Below are 19,210 nucleotides of genomic sequence, written 5' to 3'. Positions count from 1 at the left end.
AGGAGCCCCTTTATGTTCTTTGTAACAGCCAATCAGAATGCAGGGTATCCCCCCCCTTTGTTTTTTTTTGTCCCAACCAATCAGGGTACAGGGAATCCCTTTTTTTTTGGTCTCAGCCAATCCGAGCCCAGGGAATCTCTTTTTTTTGGCCCCGGCCAATGGGAACAAGGAGACTCCTGGCAGCTGAGGGCTGTCACCAATCAGAACTCAAGAATGTCTTTGCAGTGGCAGCCAATCAGAGTGCAGAGAATCAATTTCTGGCCAGGGCCAATGAGTGCAGTGCTGCTGCTTACTGCAGCCAATCAGAGCACAGGGAATCCTGCTGGCCGCAGCCAATCAGAGCACAGCCCCATCCCTTGGGGTGACTGGGACTCCAAGGGTGCTCCCAACACCCAGGGTGCCCCTGGTACCCAGAGGGACCCCAAGGGACCCCCCTCCCACCCAGGGGAAGCTCCCGGAGCCCCTGGGGATCCCCAACCTCTCCCATGCCCCAAACCTCCCGCAGAATCCAAACCCCTCGGGTACCCCACACCAAGAGGGTCCCCAACACCCCACGGTGTCCCCAGCCCCCCCTTTCCCCCCAGGGTGTCCCCATTTTTATCTCCTGGGGGGTCCCCAGCCACACTCACCCTCCCCCTGCAGCCCTGGGCTGGGGCTCCCCAAATTTTATCTCCCCTTATCATCCCGAGATAAATTTGGGGACAGATCCCGGTCCCCCAGGTGTCACCAAGAGAGGGTGACACTCTTTATCCTCAGGAATGGGACTGAGCTGTGACACTCGTGAGACCCATGGCGGTCACCGTGTGCCCCCACTTTGGGACCCCCTGGGTTTCAAGTGCTGCCCTTGGTGGGGGGGTCTGTGCCCCCTTTTTTGGGGGTCAGCACTGGGAGGGGGAGGCTGCGGGTGTCCCCAGGCTGTGCCCCCACCTTGTCCCTGGGAGGGGGGGACACAAGGCTGGAAGGGATCCCTGAAAACTGGGGACACCCCAATTCCCCCAGCCAGCCCCTCATCTCTCACCAACCCCCCTGGGGGGGTCTCACCCCAGTGAAAGGCCTGAGGGGATGACGTGGGGACCAGGTGGGGATACAGGGGACCAGGGGGAGGTGACACGCGTGGGGTGACCCCCCCCGGCGGGTGACAAGGAGCTCTGGTGGCCCCGGCAAAGTCCACACAAACCCCGGTTTATTGGGGGGGCCGGGAGCCGCCTGCGCCGGCGGCAAATCCCACGTGCGTCTGCGCTGCGAGCGGGACCGGCGGCCGCCCCCCCGCCATCCTCCTCCTCATCTTCCTCCTCTCCTCCTCCTCCTCACTGCCCCATCATGCAGGCCATCTTGCAGGCGACGGCGGAGATGAGGGCGGCCCCGCGCCCGCTGCCTTCCTCCGACTGGATGAAGGTGATGTCGCAGCCGGGCGTCAGCTGCCGCACCGCGGCGTGGAAGCGGTCCTTGAAACTGGGGGACACGGCAGGACGGGGGTCACGGACTGGGGGGCGAGGGGGAGGAGGGGGTGGTGGCAGGATGAAGGGGATGAAGGAGGAGGAGGAAGGGGATACAGGATGAGGATGGTGGGAGAAGGAAGGGGACAACGGTAGGAGAGGAAGAGGATGCAGGAGGAGGAGGAGGGTGGTGGCAGGAGAAAGAGGACAGTGGCGGGAGGATGGAGATGGCAGCAGGAAGAAGAGGACGATGGTGGGAGGAAGGGGATGGTGGTGGGAGGAAGAGGACGCAGGAAGAGGACAAGAATGGTAGCAGGAGGAAGGGGATGGTGGCAGGAGGAAGGGGATGGTGACAGGAGGGAGGGGATAGTGGTGGAATGATGGGGATGGTGGTGGGAGGAAGGAGATGGCAGCAGGAAGAAGAGGATGGTGTTGGGAGGAAGGAGATGGTGGTAGAAGGACGAGGATGGTGGTGGGAGGAAGAGGACACAGGAAGAGGAGGAAAAGAATGGTGGCAGGAGGAAGGGGATGGTGACAGGAGGAAGAGGATGGTGGCGGGAGGAAGGAGATGGGAGCAGGAAGAAGAGGATGGTGCTGGGAGGAAGGGGACGGTGGTGGAAGGACAAGGATGGTGGTGGGAGGAAGAGGACGCAGGAAGAGGAGGAAAAGAATGGTGGTAGGAGGAAGGGGATGGTGACGGGAGGAAGAGGATGGTGGCAGAATGATGGGGGTGGTGGTGGGAGGAAGAGGACGCAGGAAGAGGAGGAAAAGAATGGTGGCAGGAGGAAGGGGATGGTGACGGGAGGAAGAGGATGGTGGCAGAATGATGGGGGTGGTAGTGGGAGGAAGAGGATGGTGGCGGGAGGAAGGAGATGGCAGCAGGAAGAAGAGGATGGTGCTGGGAGGAAGGGGACGGTGGTGGAAAGACGGGGATGGTGCTGGGAGGAAGAGGATGCAGGAAGAGGAGGAAAAGAATGGTGGCAGGAGGAAAAAGATGGTGACAGGAGGAAGAGGATGGTGGTGGGAGGAAGGAGATGGCAGCAGGAAGAAGAGGATGGTGCTGGGAGGAAGGGGACGGTGGTGGAAGGATGGGGATGGTGGTGAGAGGAAGAGGATGCAGGAAGAGGAGGAAGAGAATGGTGGTGGAAGGATGGGGATGGTGGTGAGAGGAAGAGGATGGTGGTGGAAGGAAGAGGACAGTGGCAAGAGGAAGTGGATGCAGGAGGAGGAAGGGGATGGTGGTGGGAGGAAGGGGACAGGGGCAGGAGCAAGAGGACAGTGGTGGGAGAGGAAGGGGAAGGTGGTGAGAGGATGGAGATGGTGGTGGGAGGAAGAGGATGGCAGGCCGGAGGAAGAGGATGCAGGTGGAGGAGCAACGGGACAATGGTGGAAGAGGATGAGAGTGGAAGGAAGGAGGTAGCAGAAGGAGGAAGAGCGCAGTGGTGGGAAGAAGAGGACAGTGGAAGGAGGAAGGGGATGGTGGCGGAAAAGGATGCAGGAGGAGGAGGAGAGGGACAGTGGTGGGAGGAAGGGGACAATGACAGGAAGAAGGTGTCGGGAGGAAGGCTTGGGGCTCCTCACCTGGGGTGCAGCTTGTAGACGGAGCCATCGATGCCGACGGTGATCTTGAGCGTGTCCTGGCTGCGGCTCTCGCGCATGCGGTTGATGACGCCGGCCAGCCCGGCCGAGCACATCTGGGCCGCGCGCGTGGACACGCTCTCGCACACCATGCGCACGATGTCACAGTCCGTCCCCGACGGCAGCAGCTCGAACCCCGTCAGGATGTTGTAGATCTGCTTGCGGTCACCCGAGTCGCTGGGACGGGGACAGAGGGACACGTTGGACAGGGGATGGGGGTCATGGGGGGCATCGTGTGGGGCAGTTGGGGAGGGTGACAAGACAGGGGACCCCAATATGGGACAGTCAGAGCTGGTTGGTGTGAGGTGACAGGACACGGGGACACCAATACGGGTCACTGGCGTGGGGTGAGGGGACAAGAGACCCCAATATGGGGCTGGTGGGGGATGTTGGGACACAGGGACCGTGATTTTGGACATGCTGTTTTGGGGTGACAGGACATGAGGACCCCAATATTGGTCACTAATGTAGGGTGACAGGACAAGGGACCCCAATATGTGTCACTAGTATGGGGTGATGGGATGGGGGACCCCAATATGGGACTGTCAGAGCCAGTTGGTGTGAGGTGGCAGGACATGGGGACACCAATATGGGACACTACTGTGGGGTGATGGGACAAGGGACCCCATTATGGGACAGTAGTGTGGGGTGATAGGATGGGGGACCCCAATATGGGACACTAGTCTGGGGTGATGGGAGAGGGGACCCCAATATAGGACACTAGTGTGAGGTGAGAGGATGGGGAACCTCAACAGGGGACAGTCAGAGCTGGTTGGTGTGAGGTGACAGGACATGGGGACACCAACATGCGTCACTAGTGTGGGGTGATGGGACAGGGGACCCCATTATGGGACATTAGTGTGGGGAGATATGATGGGGGACCCCAATATGGGACACTAGTGTGAGGTGACAGGACAGGGGACCCCAATATGAGACACTAGTGTGGGGTGATGGGACAGGGGACCCCAATGCGGCACAGTTGTAGAGGCTTGGTGGGGGTGACGAGGAACCCCAACATGGGTCACTAACATGGGGTGACAGGACGGGGACCCCAATACAGCGCAGTCAGAGCTGGTTGGCCCGAGGTGACGGCACAGGGGACCCCCCGTGTGGCCCACCCCGTTGTGGGGTGACCACAGGGAGCCCCCCCTGCGCTGCAGCACTTTGAGGGTGCCACCCTCCATGGTGTGACCCCCTGTCCCCCCACCTCTCAATCTGGGACACGAATCGTGTCTCGAAGCTCCCGCGGGTCTTGAGCTTCTCGGAGGCCGCCCCGTTGAACAGCAGGTTCTCGTCCACCAGCCGCAGCAGCACCAGCCGCACGATCTCCCCCATGTACTTCCCCCCGATGATCTTCTCGTACCTGGGGACACGGGGACACCGGTGAGGGGGGGGCCACAACCCGTGACACCCCCTCTTCCCTTCCCCCCTCTTTGTGCATGCAGCCGGGGAGCAGCTTTGGGGGTACCTGCTGGGAGTCGCTCCTGCCTCAACTGCGCCCAGTGTGGCGTGGGGGACACGGGAGGGGACAAAGCGGGTGGGGACACCCCCAGAGGGACTGGATCTGTCCTAGTCCTTACAGTTGCTGACCGGGGTTAAGCGAGGTCTCGTCCACCACGCGGTCGTACTCCAGCAGGAACTCGTCCAGCTCCCCCGAGGCGCCGAACGCCCCCCACTCGGTGTTGACGCACATCCGGCCCTCGTCGCCTTCCACCAGCTCCACGTTCTGCATCTCCTCCATGTAGCAGGCGTTGCAGCCCGTCCCTGCCCGCGGGGACCGGGGATGGCACCGGGGGGTGGCAGGAGAGGGGACAGCGCTGACCCCCAGCACCCACCGCCCGTCCAAGCTGTGTGTCCCCATCCCCATGGGGACCGGGATGCTCAGCCCTCCCCACAGCTGCGTGTCCCCAGTGGGTGTTGGGGATGGTCGCCGTGGGGTCCCAGGGGCTCTGTGGCCCTATGGGTGACAGCGTGGGGCTTGGGGGTGGCAGGGGCTGCTCCTTGAGGGGGACAAAGGAGCCTGAGGGTCCCAAATTGTCCCCATCTCCCTGGTACCACCTTTTGTGGTTCCCCAGCCATAGCGAAGCCACCGGAGGGACAACATCCCTTGGGGACAGACTCATTATGGTGACAGACCCATTACGGTGACCACCACGGGTGCCACCAGCATCCCAACCCCAGGAGACGTCCTCATGGTGCTGCTGCCACCCCCCTGTCCTCACCATGTCCCCCCACAAAGGCAGTGGGGGGAGCAGGAGTGGGGCCATGGGGACAGTCCCCCCTCTCGCCCCATGCGTGTCCCTGCGGGAAGGGGACATCTTACCCACAATCATCCCAACCTCGCACCGGTGATCTTCGTAGTAGCAGGAGATCATCGTGGCCACCGTGTCGTTCACCATCGCCACCACGTCCATCTCGAAGTCCTGGCGAGGGGACAAGGGACTATCAGGCTGTCACCGGGGGGGGTCCAGGCTGGGGGGTCCCGAGGGTGAAGACGCAGACGTGTATAACGCACACACATATCACATATATATCACACACGTATCACAAACACGTGTGCACACGCATCACACACACGTGTGCACACGCATGGAATGACCCTTCCCGGGGACACGCAGGCCATCGTGTGCCTGTCACGGGGACACGTGGCGGTGTCGGGGTGTCTCCCCACTCTGGTACCGGCAAAATACTGCTCGTCTCACCCCTCGGCGTTTGATGGCGTCTCTCAGGAGCCCCACCACGTTGTTCCCTTCCGCGCCGGAGGCCTTGAAGCCCTTGGTCCAATTCAGAAGGATGCCCTGGGGTGAGAGGACGACAAAAACGGGGCTGGGGGTGCAGCTGGGACATGGGGACCCCTGAGTCCTTGTGCCACCCGGCCACCCCCTCACCTTGTCGATGTCCTCGTGTCGCACGGGGAAGGAGAAGGTGAAGCCCAGGGGCAGCTTTTTGTGCTTCATTTGGTGCTTGTCCAGGAAATCGGAGATGCACTCGGAGATGTAGTCGAAGAGCTGCAGGGGATGTCACCCCCCCACGGCTGGTCATCGTCCCCATCACCGCTCCCCCGCCACCCCCGGGCCTCTGCCATCCCCATGGATGGGTCCCCATGGCGTCCCCACCAAAGCACAGCACCGTGTGCCACCGCGCGGTGACGGGGACCACACAGGAGGGGACAGGGTGGCCCCGTGTCCCCCGCTCACCATCTCGGCCGTGCCCGTCATGGCGTCCTCGGGGATGGAGTACATCTGGTGCTTCGTCTTCACCTTCCACTGCCCTTCCTCCCCCTCGCCCACCTTCACCAGCATCACGCGGAAATTGGTGCCGCCCAGATCCAGCGAGAGGAAATCTCCCACCTCTGCAGAGCCGGGGAGGGGACACACAGGGTGACAATCTCAGGGGGGTCTCACTGAGGTCCAGGGAGGAGGTGACACTCAAAGGAGCGGGGGTGACACCCGTACCTGAGCCCTCGGGCGTGGAGCGGACGTACGTGGGCAGCATTTTGACGGAAGCTTCTTGGTGCGTCGCCAGCTTGAGCCCCCGGTCCATCTCCTTCTGCATGCGGTGCATCACCTTCTTCAGGTCCTCCTCCCGCAGCCGGAACTCCGCCAGGATCTGCTCCACCTGCGCCAGGACAGACGGCACGGCCTGGACATGGGGACCATGCTGCATGGGGGTGGCCCAGCCACCGTAAATCGTCCAAATTTGCTGCCTCTGGCTGTGGTTTTGCCCATTGGCACATGGACACCATAGAATCACAGATTTGTTTTGGTTGGAAGAGCCCCTTGAGCGCATGGAGTCCAACCATAACCCACCCCCGGCACTGCCCCATGTCCTGAGAACCTCATGTCCGTCTGTCCAGCCCTCCAGGGATGGTGACTCCAGCACTGCCCTGGGCAGCCTGTTCCAATGCCCCACAGCCCTTTGGGGAAGAAATTGTTCCCACATCCAACCTCAACCTCCCCTGGCACAACTTTTTAATTTGCTGCCTTATGTCTTTCAGTCCTAGGAGCTATTCCTCCAACTTTTTATAATTCTTTTTTAGGATCAATAGTAATGCTTATTTCATCACGGATTTAAGAAATTATGAGCTGCTGTTTTCACAAAACTTGTAATTCCAGCCTCGCCACGTCCTGTTTCTCTGCTCTCCGGCTGCCATTCGAGTGGATGCCCTGGAAAGGTGAGTTCTGGTTCCAAATCCTCGCTCACGGGACGCCCATGGTCAGTACAGGGTTCACAGAATCACAGGATCCCAGAATGTGAGGGGTTGAAGGGCCCTGGAAAGCTCATCCAGTGCAATCCCCCATGGAGCAGGAACACCCAGCTGAGGTTCCACAGGAAGGGGTCCAGGCGGGTTTGAATGTCTGCGGAGAAGGAGACTCCACAACCTCCCTGGGCAGCCTGGGCCAGGCTCTGACACCCTCACCAGGAACAAGTTGCTTCTCAAATTTAAGTGGAACCTCCTGTGTTCCAGTTTGCACCCATTGCCCCTTGTCCTATCACTGGTTGTCACCGAGAAGAGCCTGGCTCCATCCTCCTGACACTGCCCCTTTAGATCTCTGTGAACATGAATGAGGTCCCCCCTCAGTCTCCTCTTCTCCAGCTCCAGAGCCCCAGCTCCCTCAGCCTTTCCTCACACGGGAGATGCTCCACTCCCTTCAGCATCTTGGTGGCTGCGCTGGACTCTCTCCAGCAGTTCCCTGTCCTTCTGGAGCTGAGGGGCCACAACTGGACACAATATTCCAGGTGTGGTCTCCCCAGGGCAGAGCAGAGGGGCAGGAGAACCTCTCTGACCCACTGACCACCCCCTTCTAACCCACCCCAGGTACCATTGGCCTTCCTGGCCACAAGGGCCCAGTGCTGCCTCATGGTCACCCTGCTGTCCCCAGGACCCCCAGGTCCCTTTCCCCTACCCTGCTCTCTAATAGCTCATTCCCCAACTTACACTGAACCTGGGGTTGTTCCTGCCCACATTCAAGACTCTACACTTGCCCTTGTTCTATTTCATTCAATTTTCCCTGTTCCCCGCACCGTCGCCTTCAGCCGCTTCATCTTCCCCAGTCTCGGCTTTGAACGCGGTGCCGTTCCAGGCCCGGTGACCTGGGACATCCTGGTCACTTTGAACCTGGCGCCGTTTTGCAGGACTCGGGCTGGTGACGTGGGACATCCCGTCCTGCCGCATCCCGGGGTGACACCGGCGCCACCGTTCCAGAGCCCAGTCGAGGCCATGGGCTCCCTCCGTGTCTGTGACGAGGATCCTTCTCCCCAGATCCCCCTGAGGACCTCAGCAATCACTTTCCACCCATCGAATTCACCACGAGCCGCCGGCGGGGAGGACATGGAGGGCGTTATCGGGAAACGCCGCCGGGGAGGCGCGCAGGCCCCGCTCCAGGGAAGCGCCGGCCCGGCAGGACCGTGTTTACCCTTCACGTAGCAACCCCGGGCCGGGCGCCGGCACGGCCGCCATTACCCAGCACACGGAGCCGGGGATCAGCGGGGTCATTAGTCACCGGGGGCTGCTCCCGCCTGCGCTGTCGCCGGCACACGGACGTTTTCCTCCCGGCTGCCGCTGTTTCCCGAGGCGTTTCGGGGCGGGGGGTCCATAAAAGGCTTCGGAGAATCCCGACACAGGGCTCGGCCAAACCCGCGGCCGCTCGCCGTGATCGCCCCGGTGCATCTTCATAAATCCCCCGACCGCCGTCCCTCAGCCTCCTCCTGCCCCAAAGCTCCTGTCCCGTGCCCATGGGGCCTCAGCCGGCACCGCAGTCGGGGGACCCGGCGCCCTCCCCGGTGCCGAAGTCCAGGGGCTCTGCCAACCCTGAACCCCCCGAGGTGCCGCAGGATGAGACGTCGCTGTGCTGGGGGCGACACCGGCCCATGGCAGCCCCACGGTGGGTTTGCTGTGACCCTCAGGATGTCCAGCCGGGAAAATCCCTGCAGGAAAAGCACCGGATGTACTCGACCCTCGTGCCGGAGCCGGTGGTCACAGGGTGCTCCCCCACACAGAACCGTCCCGGTGTGCAAAGGCCAAATCCGTCACAGCTGCAGGGTCCCTGTCCCTGGGGCTGGCACCCGGGGACAGCAGCGGAGGGTCCGTGTTTCATTCCTCTGAGGTTTTGCTCCATCTCAGGCACCGTGGGTTACGACTCGGCCCTTCTCCCTCCTCCGGAATGGCAGGTCTGGCTCTTCCCGGCTGGATTCGGTGCTTCCCACACGGGCGACGCCGGCGCTCGGCATCCTGAGGAAACCGCTTGCTCCAACACATCCACGGTGGCCAGTGATGCCTGGCGTTGCTGGCCACAAGCTTCTACCCCCAGCACACGCTGTGTCTCCTCCTTGGGTGTCCGTGTCCCCTCGGTGTCCCCTCGGGCGTCCGTGTCCCCTCGGTGTCCCCTCGGGTGTCCGTGTCCCCTCGGTGTCCCCTCGGGCGTCCCTGTCCCCGCCGGCAGCACCATCCGTCCCAGAGCAGAGACGGGAGCAGCCGCCCCAACACCAGCGCTTGGCTGCGGATGAGCCGGGTCCCGCTGCGTGGCTCGCTGACAGCGGTGACAACCAGCCGAAGGAGGTGACAGGCCCTGTCTCACCCCAGGGACAGCGACCAAGGGCTGGCAGCAAGATGCTGATGGCGGCAGGATCGTCCCAGCCCGACACCACGGTCACACCAACACCCCCGGCTGTGTCCCCAGCCCTCGGTGGCCCTGGGGACCCTGTGACATGGCAGAAGGCAGAGCCCCGGCTCACAGCACCGTGTCCCCTCCCCAGGGGTGGCCTTGGGGACCCCCAGGGGACATCGGGGCTGGCTCTGTGCCGCACGGCCTTGTCCCCAGAGCTGGTGTCCCCCAGTGGGGACCTTGCCTGGTGGCAGACGCCATGGGGACACCTGGCAGCCTGGGGGGGCTCCTGCTGGATGTCCCCAACCCCATGTCCTCCCCACCCCCCAGGACCCCCCCAGGCCCCCCCGGATCTCCTCACCTTCTCCCTCCTGCCGCTCTCCATCCTGGCGCGCTGATCCAGCATGGGGACAGCCGTGGGGACCGGGTTTGTCCCCCTCCAAAATAAAACGCCCCGCACCCCCCCGCTGCCGCGGGTCCCCGTCCCCGCTCGTCCCCCCGGCGCCCGGTTGCTCCGTCCCTCGCTCCGCGTCAGCTCATCCGAGGGGGGGTCCCCGGTGTCCCCGTCCCCACCGCCGCACCCTCACGCGGAGGGACGCGGAGCGGGGCCCGGCGCCCCGGCCCCCTCCCCCCACATTTTGGGGGTGCTGCTCTTTGCGCCGGCGGGGGACACAGGTGACGCTGTCCCCTGTAAATGGATGTGGTGGTTGTCACCGTGACGAGGGGTCCCGGTGGGTCCCTGCGGGCGGTGGGGACGTCCCGGTGCGGTGACCAGGCTCGGCGGGACCCCTCCCCGCCGGGGGCCGCTGGCCCCGTCACACGAAGCACCACGCCCCGGGCCACCCGTGTCCCCGCTCGGGTTGTCATATCAACGGCTCGGTGTCTTGGTGGCGGTGACAAGCACTCCAGCGCTCCCATGGTGACCAGGCAGCCGGTGGCTTGGTGACAAAGGTTCTGGGGGTGACTGGGAAGTGCTCCCTGTCCCCAGGATGGGAAACGCTCCGGTGACACCGGGATGGGTGGTGGGGGATGCTGGGGACACCTGGCAGCTGTTAGTTTTGGGGGACAGGGATGTAGTGTCCCCCTCATAACCCCCAATTGGGGACATCAGCCAAGTGTTGGTGGCACCTGGGGTATGGGGTCCCTGGGGGGTTGAGGATGCTCTCATCACCCCAAAACCTCCTGGTGTCCCTCTGTGGTGGTGTCCCCTCAGACACGGGGCTGGGGGTGTCCCCTGGGTGGCTTCTGGGGGGGCCGGTGGCCCCCTGGGCGACCCAGGGGGCTCTGAGGGGGCACAGGGTCACCTCACGGCACCTTGTCCCCACCCTGTGCTGGGGGACACCCATGGGCTGGGGGGGGGCTCAGGTATCCCTGCCCCCACCATAGGTGTCCACCCCTATGGAGAGGCCCCCACCCCACTGGGGGTCCCGAACTCTCAGGGGTGCAGCTGAACCGCAGAGGGACCCCCCATAGAGAGACCCCCCATAGCGGGACCCCCCGCACAGAAAGACCCCGCACCCCATGGAGACAGGGCAGCCCCATAGAGAGACCCCCAGCCCCATCGAAGGACCCCCTATAGAAGGACCCACCAATGAGGGACCCCCAATAGAACAGCCCTTCACCCCATAGAAGGTCCCCCCCAAAACTGATGGGCTCCCCCCCACCCCCTGCGCAAAGCCCGCCGGGATACAGCGCCCCCCGCCGAACTCCCGCGGCAGAAGTCCCGCCCCCATGGCGTCAGAGCGGCGCTGATTGGTCAGTACGCTCGGGGGCGGGACGCGAAAGGCTGTGGGCGAGGCCGCAGTGAGAGTCAAGCGCTTATTGGTCAAGGGGTTGGGGGGCGGGGCAAAGTCGGCGCGTGCGCAGAGCGGGAGAGGCGCCGTGGCAATTGCCCCGGGACAGTGTCACTTCCGGTCGCTGCGGTGCTGTTTCCGGGTCGGGCTCGGTCCGCCCCGCCCCGCCGGCGCCGCCTCTGCTCGGGCAGTTCCGGAGCCGCCGGTACCGGGACGGGCGGGTCTGAGCACCGGGGGAGAGCTAGGCTGCGCTGGGTGGGGACCAGGCTGTTCTGGGGTGTACTGGGCTGTGCTGGGGTGGGGGGCTGGGTTGTACAGGGTTATACTGGGGTGTACCGGGTTGTGCTGGGTTTTACTGAGCTGTACTGGGTTGTACTGGGGTAGGTGGGTTATACTGAGAGGGGCTGGGTTATACTGGCGTGGGGGCCTGGGATGGGTGGGCTGTACTGGGTTTTACTGGGGTGGACTGGGGTAGGTGGGTTGTACTGGGCGGGGACTGGGTTATACTGGTCCCGGTTAGCTGCGTTATACTGGGTGCGGGGGCTGGGTTGGCTGGGTTATACTGGGAATGAGGGACTGGGTTATACTGGTCCTGGTTAGCTGTGTTATACTGGGTGTGGGGGCTGGGTTGGCTGGGTTATACTGGGAATGAGGGACTGGGTTATACTGGTCCTGGTTAGCTGCGTTATACTGGGTGCGGGGGCTGGGTTGGCTGGGTTATACTGGGAATGAGGGACTGGGTTATACTGGTCCCGGTTAGCTGCGTTATACTGGGTGCGGGGGCTGGGTTGGCTGGGTTATACTGGGAATGAGGGACTGGGTTATACTGGGGCAGGCTGGGTTAAACTGGGAACAGATTGGGTTATACTGGACCACATTAGGTGGGTTACCCTGCGCGGGCTGGTTTATACTGGGTAGAGGGGCTGTCTTAACTGGGTTATACTGGGAGTGGGGGTCTGGGTTATACTGGGGCAGGCTGGGTTGTACAGGGGTCTACTGGGATGTACTGGGGTTGGGGGCGTGGCCGGCTGGGATGGACTGGGGGTGCTGGGTTTTACTGGGTTATGCTGGGGGGGGATGGGTTTTACTGGGAGCGAGGGGGTGGTTTATACTGGGGGGGATGCTGGTTTATACTGGGGTGGGCTGGGTTATATTGGGGGATGTTGGGTTATGCTGGGACAGGCTGGGTTATACTGGGGGGGGATGCTGGGTTATACTGGGGGGATAGGTTATATGGGGGGGCTGGATTATGCTTGGGATTCTGGGTTATACTGGGGGGACTGGGCTAGTTTAGGTGCGGGGGGATTAGCCCAAGGTGGGGGGTTATTGCTGAGGTCAGGGTGAGGTTGGGGGTCAGGGTGGGCCCCGTGGGATCGGTGGGCGACACAGGGTGCTGGGTGCCACGTTTAGAAGCCAGGGAAGGGTTGGGGGGGTCTCCACCTCACCCCACCCCCGTCTCGTGCCCCCAGCCCCACGGAGCCGCCGGGATGCGGCTCTACAGCCTGAGCCTCCTCTACAAAGGGGACCCCAAAGTGCATTTGCTCAAAGCCGCCTACGACGTCTCCACCTTCAGCTTCTTCCAGAGGGCCAGGTGGGTGCCAGCCCCCCCGCGGGGGGAAATGTCCCTTGGGTGCCACAGGACACGGGTAGGACCTTGGGGACAGGCAGAAGCAGCTTTTTGTTGGGGGTTCCCTCCCCATTGTGCTCTGGGGACACGGTGACAGCGGGGAGAGGGATGAACCCCTGGAGATGCTCCCCGTGTGTGTTCAGTGCTGTCAAACCCCCTCGGAGTGTTTTGTCAGCCTCATTAATGGAGCAAAACCTCATTTTCCAGCAGCTTTGGATTCGGTAAATCCTCCACGGGTAAAATTGGGGTGCAGGGAAACATCGGGCGGCTGTTTCCCCGCGGCGAGTGCCAGAACCCGGAGTCACGGCGGCTCCTGGGTGCGCGAGGCGAGTGGGAGGAGGCTTGGCCTTGTGTCAGACTCACAAAACCTGCCCGGCGCCTCCTGGCACCTCGAGTTAAGCCTTTGCTTTCATCTGAAGCTCAACCCAGGCGCAAAGGCTCCGCTCGGGTTGTCCTGACGGTGTCGGGTGAGCCGGTTCAGCCCCAGACGCTGCTCCAGGCTCCCGGGCGTCCGAGGGGAGCTCCCAAAATCCTCCCAAAATCGTAAAATGAAGTGAAACTTCTTGTTTCCCAACCCGTGGCTTTACGAGATCCGCACCGAAAGGACGCGAGCTTTTCACCTTCTGTCCTTGCCAAGATTTTTCTGGAGCTTGCAACATGTTTGCTTCTGCAATTCCAGCGCTAAGGGGAAAATACCCATTTAAAATTGTCTTAAAAAATACTTCTTTAGGCCAAATAAGTGAGAGGGATGGAGGAGCTGTGCCGGCGCTGCCAGTGCAGGCGCAGTAGCCTCTCAGCAACCCAAATCGCTTCATGGTTGCAGCTCTCGCTTTCCCAAGTCCTGCGAGAGTTCCCGGCGTGGTTTTGCTGCCGGAGGAGCCGCTTCCTCGGTAGCAGTTTGTCTATTTTCAAAAAGTCTTTTGTTGGCTTTTGGGGCCAGCGATGGTTTTCTTGATGTGTCGGTGTTGCAGCTTTTTTGGTGTTTAATCCTCATCCTGAGCCGGTTCCCCTCCTGGCTGCGATACTTAAGCTGGGATTAATTTAAGTCTGGCTTAAAATCCTGCACGGATTCTGGGAAATGCTGGAATTTTGGTGCTTTACAGGGCTGTGTCCCCCTGTCGAGCTGTGTCACCGTCTCAGGGCCATGTCCCCTCACAGACTCAGGGTCCCCATTGCAGGGCTGTGTCCCCTCACAGGGCTGTACCCCCCCAGCAGACTCAGGTTCCCCCATAGAGCTGGGTCCCAGAGTGGTGTCCCCTCCACAGACTTGGGGTCCCCCTTGCCAAGCTGTGTCCCCGCACAGATGAGCCGTGGCCCCCCACAGGGCTGTGTCCCCTTGTTGAGCCGTGTCCCCATCTCAGGGCCATGTCCCCTCACAGGGCTGTGTCCCCTCACAGGGCCGTGTCCCCCCACAGAGCTGGTTCCCCTCTCAGATCCGCATCCCCTTGCAGAGTGGTGTCCCCCCCACAGACTTGGGGTCCGCTTTGCCAAGCTGTGTCCCCCCACAGGGCCGTGTCCCCTTGTCAAGCTGTGTCCCCATCTCAGGGCCCTGTCCCCTCACAGACTCTGGGTCCCCTATTGCAGGGTCACGTCCCTCCAGCAGACTTGGGGTGTCCCTTCTTGAAACCGTGTCCCCCTGCAGAGTGGTGTCCCCTCCACAGACTTGGGGTCCCCCTTGCCAAGCTGTGTCCCCACACAGATGAGCCGAGTCCCCTTGTCAAGCTGTGTCCCCATCTCAGGGCCCTGTCCCCTCACAGACTCTGGGTCCCCTATCGCAGGGTCACGTCCCCCCAGCAGACTAAGAGTGTCCCCTCTTGGAACAATGTCCCCCTGCAGAGTGGTGTCCCCTCCACAGACTTGGGGTCCCCCTTGCCAGGCTGTGTCCCCACACAGGACCATGTCCCCTCACAGACTCTGGGTCCCTCATCGTAGGGTCACGTCCCCCCAGCAGACTCGGGGTGTCCCCTCTTGGAACCACATCCCCCTGCAGAGCGGTGTCCCCTCCACAGACTTGGGGTCCCTCTGCAGACTTGGGGTCCCCCTGGCTGAGCCGTGTCCCCCGCAGGGCCGTGTCCCCTGGCAGCCGCGGGTGACACTGCCGTGTGTTCGCAGCGTGCAGGAGTTCATGACGTTCACCAGCCAGCTGATCGTGGAGCGCTCGCAGCCGGGCAGCAGAGCCTCCGTCAAGGAGCAAGGTGAGGGGACAGCGCGGGGACATCGGGCAAGGCCGTGTGTCCTTTGCTCTGTCTCCGTTTGTCACCAAGAACGAGACCTGACCACCTTGTCCTGGCAAGTGACGCCAAGGGCGGGAGCCACTGAGCAGGACCAGAGCCCGTGAAGAACAGGGACATCCCTGACCCCCGCCTGCCACCCTCAGGCTTTGTCACTCTCTGTGTCACCCAGAACTGTCCCTCTACTTGTCCCCGTGATATTGCAGCCACTCTCCCTTGTCCCCCAAACTCTCCCGGGCGACTCAGGGCTCTGTCCCCAAACCTCCACTCTGTGCCCAGCCCCTCTGTCCCCACGTGTCCCCTGCACCCCCAGACAGGCAGGGTCACCCCGGCATGGCCACCGCAGCCTCGTTAGTGCCACCCCAGCCTTTGGGCACTTGGTATTTATTGAAACCGGGCTCAGCGCTTTCCCCTCGGGGGTTCTGTGTTTTAACTCCGCTGCCCTGGACGATCAGCGGCGCGTCCCGTGTCCCGCCTCCTGCGTCCCGTGTCCCGCCTCCTGCGTCCCGTGTCCCGCCTCCTGCGTCCCGTGTCCCGCCTCCTGCGTCCCGTGTCCCGCCTCCTGCGTCCCGTGTCCCGCCTCCTGCGTCCCGTGTCCCGCGTCCCGCGTCCCGGCTGCGGTGACCTGGCCCGGCACGATTCGCGGGGACCTGGGGGCTCATTTTGATTTTGGCTTTGGGGATCATTTGGGGCCTTATTTTGATTTTGGGACTGATTTGGGGTTTTTTTAAGGCCTGATTTTGGGGCTGATTTTGGACCTGACTTTGTGAGACCAATTTTGGGGCTGATATTAGTTTTCTGGGCCAATTTGGAGCCTGGTTTGGGGTCTGACTTTAATTTTTGGGACTGGCCGTGGGCCTGATTTTGATTCTGGAGCTGATTTTGGGCCTAAACTTGCTTTTGGGGACTGTTTTGTTTTTTGGGGACGTGATTTGGGAGCCTGATTCTGATTTGGGAGCCTTGATTCTGATTTGGGAACCTCGTTCTGACTTGGGGGCCCGATTCTGACTTGGGGACCTCATTCTGACTTGGGGACCTCATTCTGACTTGAGGGCCCGATTCTGATTTTGGGGCTCGATTCTGATTTTGGGACCAGTTTTGGGCCTGATTTTGATAGCGGGGCTGATTTCAGGGCTGATTTTGCTCCTTTCTTGAGCTCTTCCCCTAATGAAATGGCCTTGAAACGCTGTCACTGGGTGAAACGTCCCCGGGCGGTTCGGGTACCCAGGAGGATCTGTGGGGTGGTGGGTGCTGGGGTCTCCGGCCCCTCCCGTGGTTTCTGACACGAATCCTGTGCCCAGAGTATCTCTGCCACGTCTACGTCCGCACCGACGGGCTGGCCGGGGTGGTGATCGCCGACACCGAGTACCCGCAGCGGGTTTGCTTCACCTTGCTGGACAAGGTGAGCGTGCGCGGGGGCGGCGCTGTCGTGACGTGGAAACGGGCCCTGTCGCGACATGACGGAGCTCGAGGCGCCGGAGCACGAGTGTGATGGGAGCGGCTGAGGGAGCTGGGGTGTCAGCTGGAGAACAGGAGCTGAGGGGAGACCTTCTGATCTCTGAACTGCCTGAAAGGAGCTTGGAGCCAGGGGGTCGGGCTCTGCTCCCCAGGAACAAGCGCCAGGAGCAGAGGAAACGGCCTCAAGTTGCCCAGGGGAGGTTGAGGTTGGATGTGGGAACAATTTGTTCCCCAAAGGGCTGTGGGGCATTGGAACAGGCTGCCCAGGGCAGTGCTGGAGTCACCATCCCTGGAGGGCTGGACAGACGGACATGAGGTTCTCAGGACATGGGGCAGTGCTGGGGGTGGGTTATGGGTGGACTCAATGAGCTCGAGGGGCTTTTCCAACCAAAATGATTCTGTGATTCTATGATTTTTTGATTCCTGCTCGGTCGAGGGCATCAAGGCTGAGAAAGAAGGAGAAAAATCTCCTTTTCTATGAGGAGAAGCCCGTGGAGCCGCCGGTCACCGCTGTCCCCACTGTCCCCTCTGCCCGCAGGTGCTGGACGAGTTCTCCCGCACGGTCAGCAGGGCCGAGTGGCCCTCGGGGTCCCCGGCCACTATCACCTACAGTGCCCTGGACGGGTACCTCAGCAAATACCAGGTACAGACCCCCCGGGACCGCCGCAGGGGTGGAGGTGGGAACGTGGGTGACACCCCAGGGGACAGGGCTGTCCCCGTGGCCGTGCCGACGCCGTTGTGTCTCTCCAAGAACCCCCGTGATGCCGACCCGATGACCCGAGTGCAGGCGGAGCTGGACGAGACCAAAATCATCCTGGTGAGGACGAGGAGGACCTGGGGACCGAGTGGCACATTGAGGGGTGGGGACATTCTTTTGGGGGGCTGGGACCCCCAGATGCTGTGTCCCTCCTGCCATCTGCATCCCCAGGGACATTCCTGGTGCTGCGGGACCTTCTGCTTCCTCCCCGTCCCTTCCAGGAGACACTGACCCCTCTGCGCGGTGTCACCTCCCTGCGCGGTGTCACCTCCTCACGCGGTGTCACCTCCCTGCGCGGTGTCACTCCCCAACACGGTGTCAGCCCCCTCCACGGTGTCACCTCCTTGTGCTGTGTCACCTCGTCACTCACCTGCTTCAAATGCCCCACGTGTCATTGTCACCTCTTCTCCCACTGGTTGCTGCCACTTTCACTGGAGCTGGGGTGGCTGTGGGGACACGGTGGCACCTCCACCTTCCAGGGGGACCAAGGGGGGGCAGCACAGGGGGGGGCAGTGCCCATTTATTGATTTTTGGGCAGCACAACACGATGGAGTCGCTGCTGGAGCGGGGGGAGAAGCTGGATGACCTGGTTTCCAAATCCGAGGTGCTGGGGGCACAGTCCAAAGCCTTCTACAAAACCGTGAGTGTCCCTTGTCACCCGGGGGGGGACACCCTGTCCTGAGGAGCACGGGGGAACCACTGGGGTACAGGATCCTATGGCTCTGGATGGGGGGGTGACCCAAACCCCACTGCGGGCGGGGGGTGACACTGGGTGACAGCGATTGTGGCTGGGGGGGCACCAGCTCTCGGTGCGGGGACACGGGGTCTTTGGCTTCATGGTGGGACCGTCCTTGGTGTCCTATGTGGGGACAAGGACCCTGGGGGGGCTCCAGTCCCCCGGGGTGGCCGCAGCCAATGTCACACGTGTTTTTTCTGTCCCCCCCCAGGCCCGAAAGCAGAATTCCTGCTGTGCCATCATGTGACGCGCAGCCGGGGGGCTCCTGCTCCGGACCCCCCCCCTAACACCCCCTCCGGACCCCACCTGGGGCAGAAGCGACCCCCCCAGGGAGGGTTCCCTGGGCTCAGCGTCCTCGGCCCCACCGGATTATGTGACTTTTTGTCATGGGGGGGCTGCCAGCAACGGTCGGGCCCCCCCAAGGTGGGGGAAGCTCCGGAGCCCCCCCTACTCTCATGGTTTGGAGCAGGGGTGCCGGTTGTGCCCCCCCCCCCGCCCTTGAACTTGTAATGGCTGCTGTGGCCCTGGGGGGGGCCTGAGAGGAGCTGGGGGGGTCACTGGTGTATTTGTGTCCTAAGAGTGAGCCCGGGGGGGTGGGATGGGGGGGAAGATGCTTTTCCCAGTTGCGGGGGGGGTCCCTGGGCAGCTCTTCCCAGTGCTGAACTGGGCGCTGTGGATCCGGTGCCAGGAGGGTGGGCAGGAAGGGGGGGCCCTTCTCTTGCTTTGGGGGTGGAATGGGGGGGGCTCAGGCAGCCCATGGCCCCCCTCGTCCCCCTGGCTGGTTTGGGGGGGTCTCTCCCCCCGTTTTGGGGACATCCCTGAGCCCCCCGCACGGTGACGGGAAGCGTGGGGGGGGGCTGGAAACTGGTGTGGGAGCAGGGCTGGGGGAAGGGGTTCATGGAGACCCCCCCATGTTCCCATCACTTCGG

At 62.5% G+C, this 19,210-nt stretch overlaps 2 protein-coding genes across 5 annotated transcripts; one reads left to right on the top strand and one right to left on the bottom strand.

Moving 5' to 3' along the window:
* Positions 1 to 1,161: 1,161 nt before the first annotated feature.
* GCK (glucokinase) lies at positions 1,162 to 10,109 on the bottom strand. Of its 2 annotated transcripts, XM_065856588.2 has the most exons (10): positions 10,041 to 10,109; positions 6,530 to 6,692; positions 6,272 to 6,426; positions 5,963 to 6,082; positions 5,777 to 5,872; positions 5,398 to 5,497; positions 4,655 to 4,838; positions 4,282 to 4,437; positions 3,018 to 3,251; positions 1,162 to 1,452 (listed from the first exon to the last, which is right to left on the bottom strand). In XM_065856588.2, exons 1-10 carry the CDS (start codon positions 10,083 to 10,085, stop codon positions 1,308 to 1,310), a joined length of 1,398 nt encoding a protein of 465 aa, XP_065712660.2. In that variant the 5' UTR covers positions 10,086 to 10,109; the 3' UTR covers positions 1,162 to 1,307. The 2 variants fall into 2 exon arrangements, with proteins under 2 accessions (XP_065712660.2, XP_071655446.1); XM_071799345.1 differs by lacking the exons at positions 5,398 to 5,497; positions 5,777 to 5,872; positions 5,963 to 6,082; ... (1 more) ...; positions 6,530 to 6,692; positions 10,041 to 10,109 and having other exon boundaries at positions 4,665 to 4,754.
* A 1,426-nt stretch (positions 10,110 to 11,535) lies between these two features.
* YKT6 (YKT6 v-SNARE homolog) lies at positions 11,536 to 18,883 on the top strand. 3 transcript variants are annotated; one of them, XM_065856711.2, is made up of 8 exons: positions 11,536 to 11,677; positions 12,942 to 13,063; positions 15,212 to 15,294; positions 16,632 to 16,732; positions 17,327 to 17,431; positions 17,540 to 17,605; positions 18,084 to 18,185; positions 18,493 to 18,883. In XM_065856711.2, the coding sequence occupies exons 2-8, from the start codon at positions 12,960 to 12,962 to the stop codon at positions 18,526 to 18,528; spliced, it is 597 nt and encodes a 198-aa protein (XP_065712783.1). In that variant the 5' UTR covers positions 11,536 to 11,677; positions 12,942 to 12,959; the 3' UTR covers positions 18,529 to 18,883. The 3 variants fall into 3 exon arrangements, with proteins under 3 accessions (XP_065712783.1, XP_071655468.1, XP_065712784.1); XM_071799367.1 differs by having other exon boundaries at positions 11,568 to 11,693; XM_065856712.2 differs by having other exon boundaries at positions 11,569 to 11,727.
* The last annotated feature ends 327 nt before the right edge of the window (positions 18,884 to 19,210 follow it).

This window comes from Patagioenas fasciata, chromosome 26, assembly GCF_037038585.1.
Source record: "Patagioenas fasciata isolate bPatFas1 chromosome 26, bPatFas1.hap1, whole genome shotgun sequence".
NCBI lineage: Eukaryota > Metazoa > Chordata > Aves > Columbiformes > Columbidae > Patagioenas > Patagioenas fasciata.
This window is presented reverse-complemented; position numbering and strand designations above follow the sequence as displayed.

Excerpts from the sequence above, each read along its gene's own strand:
- YKT6 (XM_065856711.2), top strand. The coding sequence starts at position 12,960 with ATGCGGCTCTACAGCCTGAGCCTCCTCTACAAAGGGGACCCCAAAGTG. Across the intron at positions 16,733-17,326 it reads GCTTCACCTTGCTGGACAAG|GTGCTGGACGAGTTCTCCCG; the intron begins GTGAGCGTGCGC and ends CTCTGCCCGCAG. Across the intron at positions 17,432-17,539 it reads GGTACCTCAGCAAATACCAG|AACCCCCGTGATGCCGACCC; the intron begins GTACAGACCCCC and ends TGTCTCTCCAAG.
- GCK (XM_065856588.2), bottom strand. The coding sequence starts at position 10,085 with ATGCTGGATCAGCGCGCCAGGATGGAGAGCGGCAGGAGGGAGAAG. Across the intron at positions 6,427-6,529 it reads CTCCACGCCCGAGGGCTCAG|AGGTGGGAGATTTCCTCTCG; the intron begins GTACGGGTGTCA and ends CCGGCTCTGCAG. Across the intron at positions 5,873-5,962 it reads GACACGAGGACATCGACAAG|GGCATCCTTCTGAATTGGAC; the intron begins GTGAGGGGGTGG and ends CTCTCACCCCAG.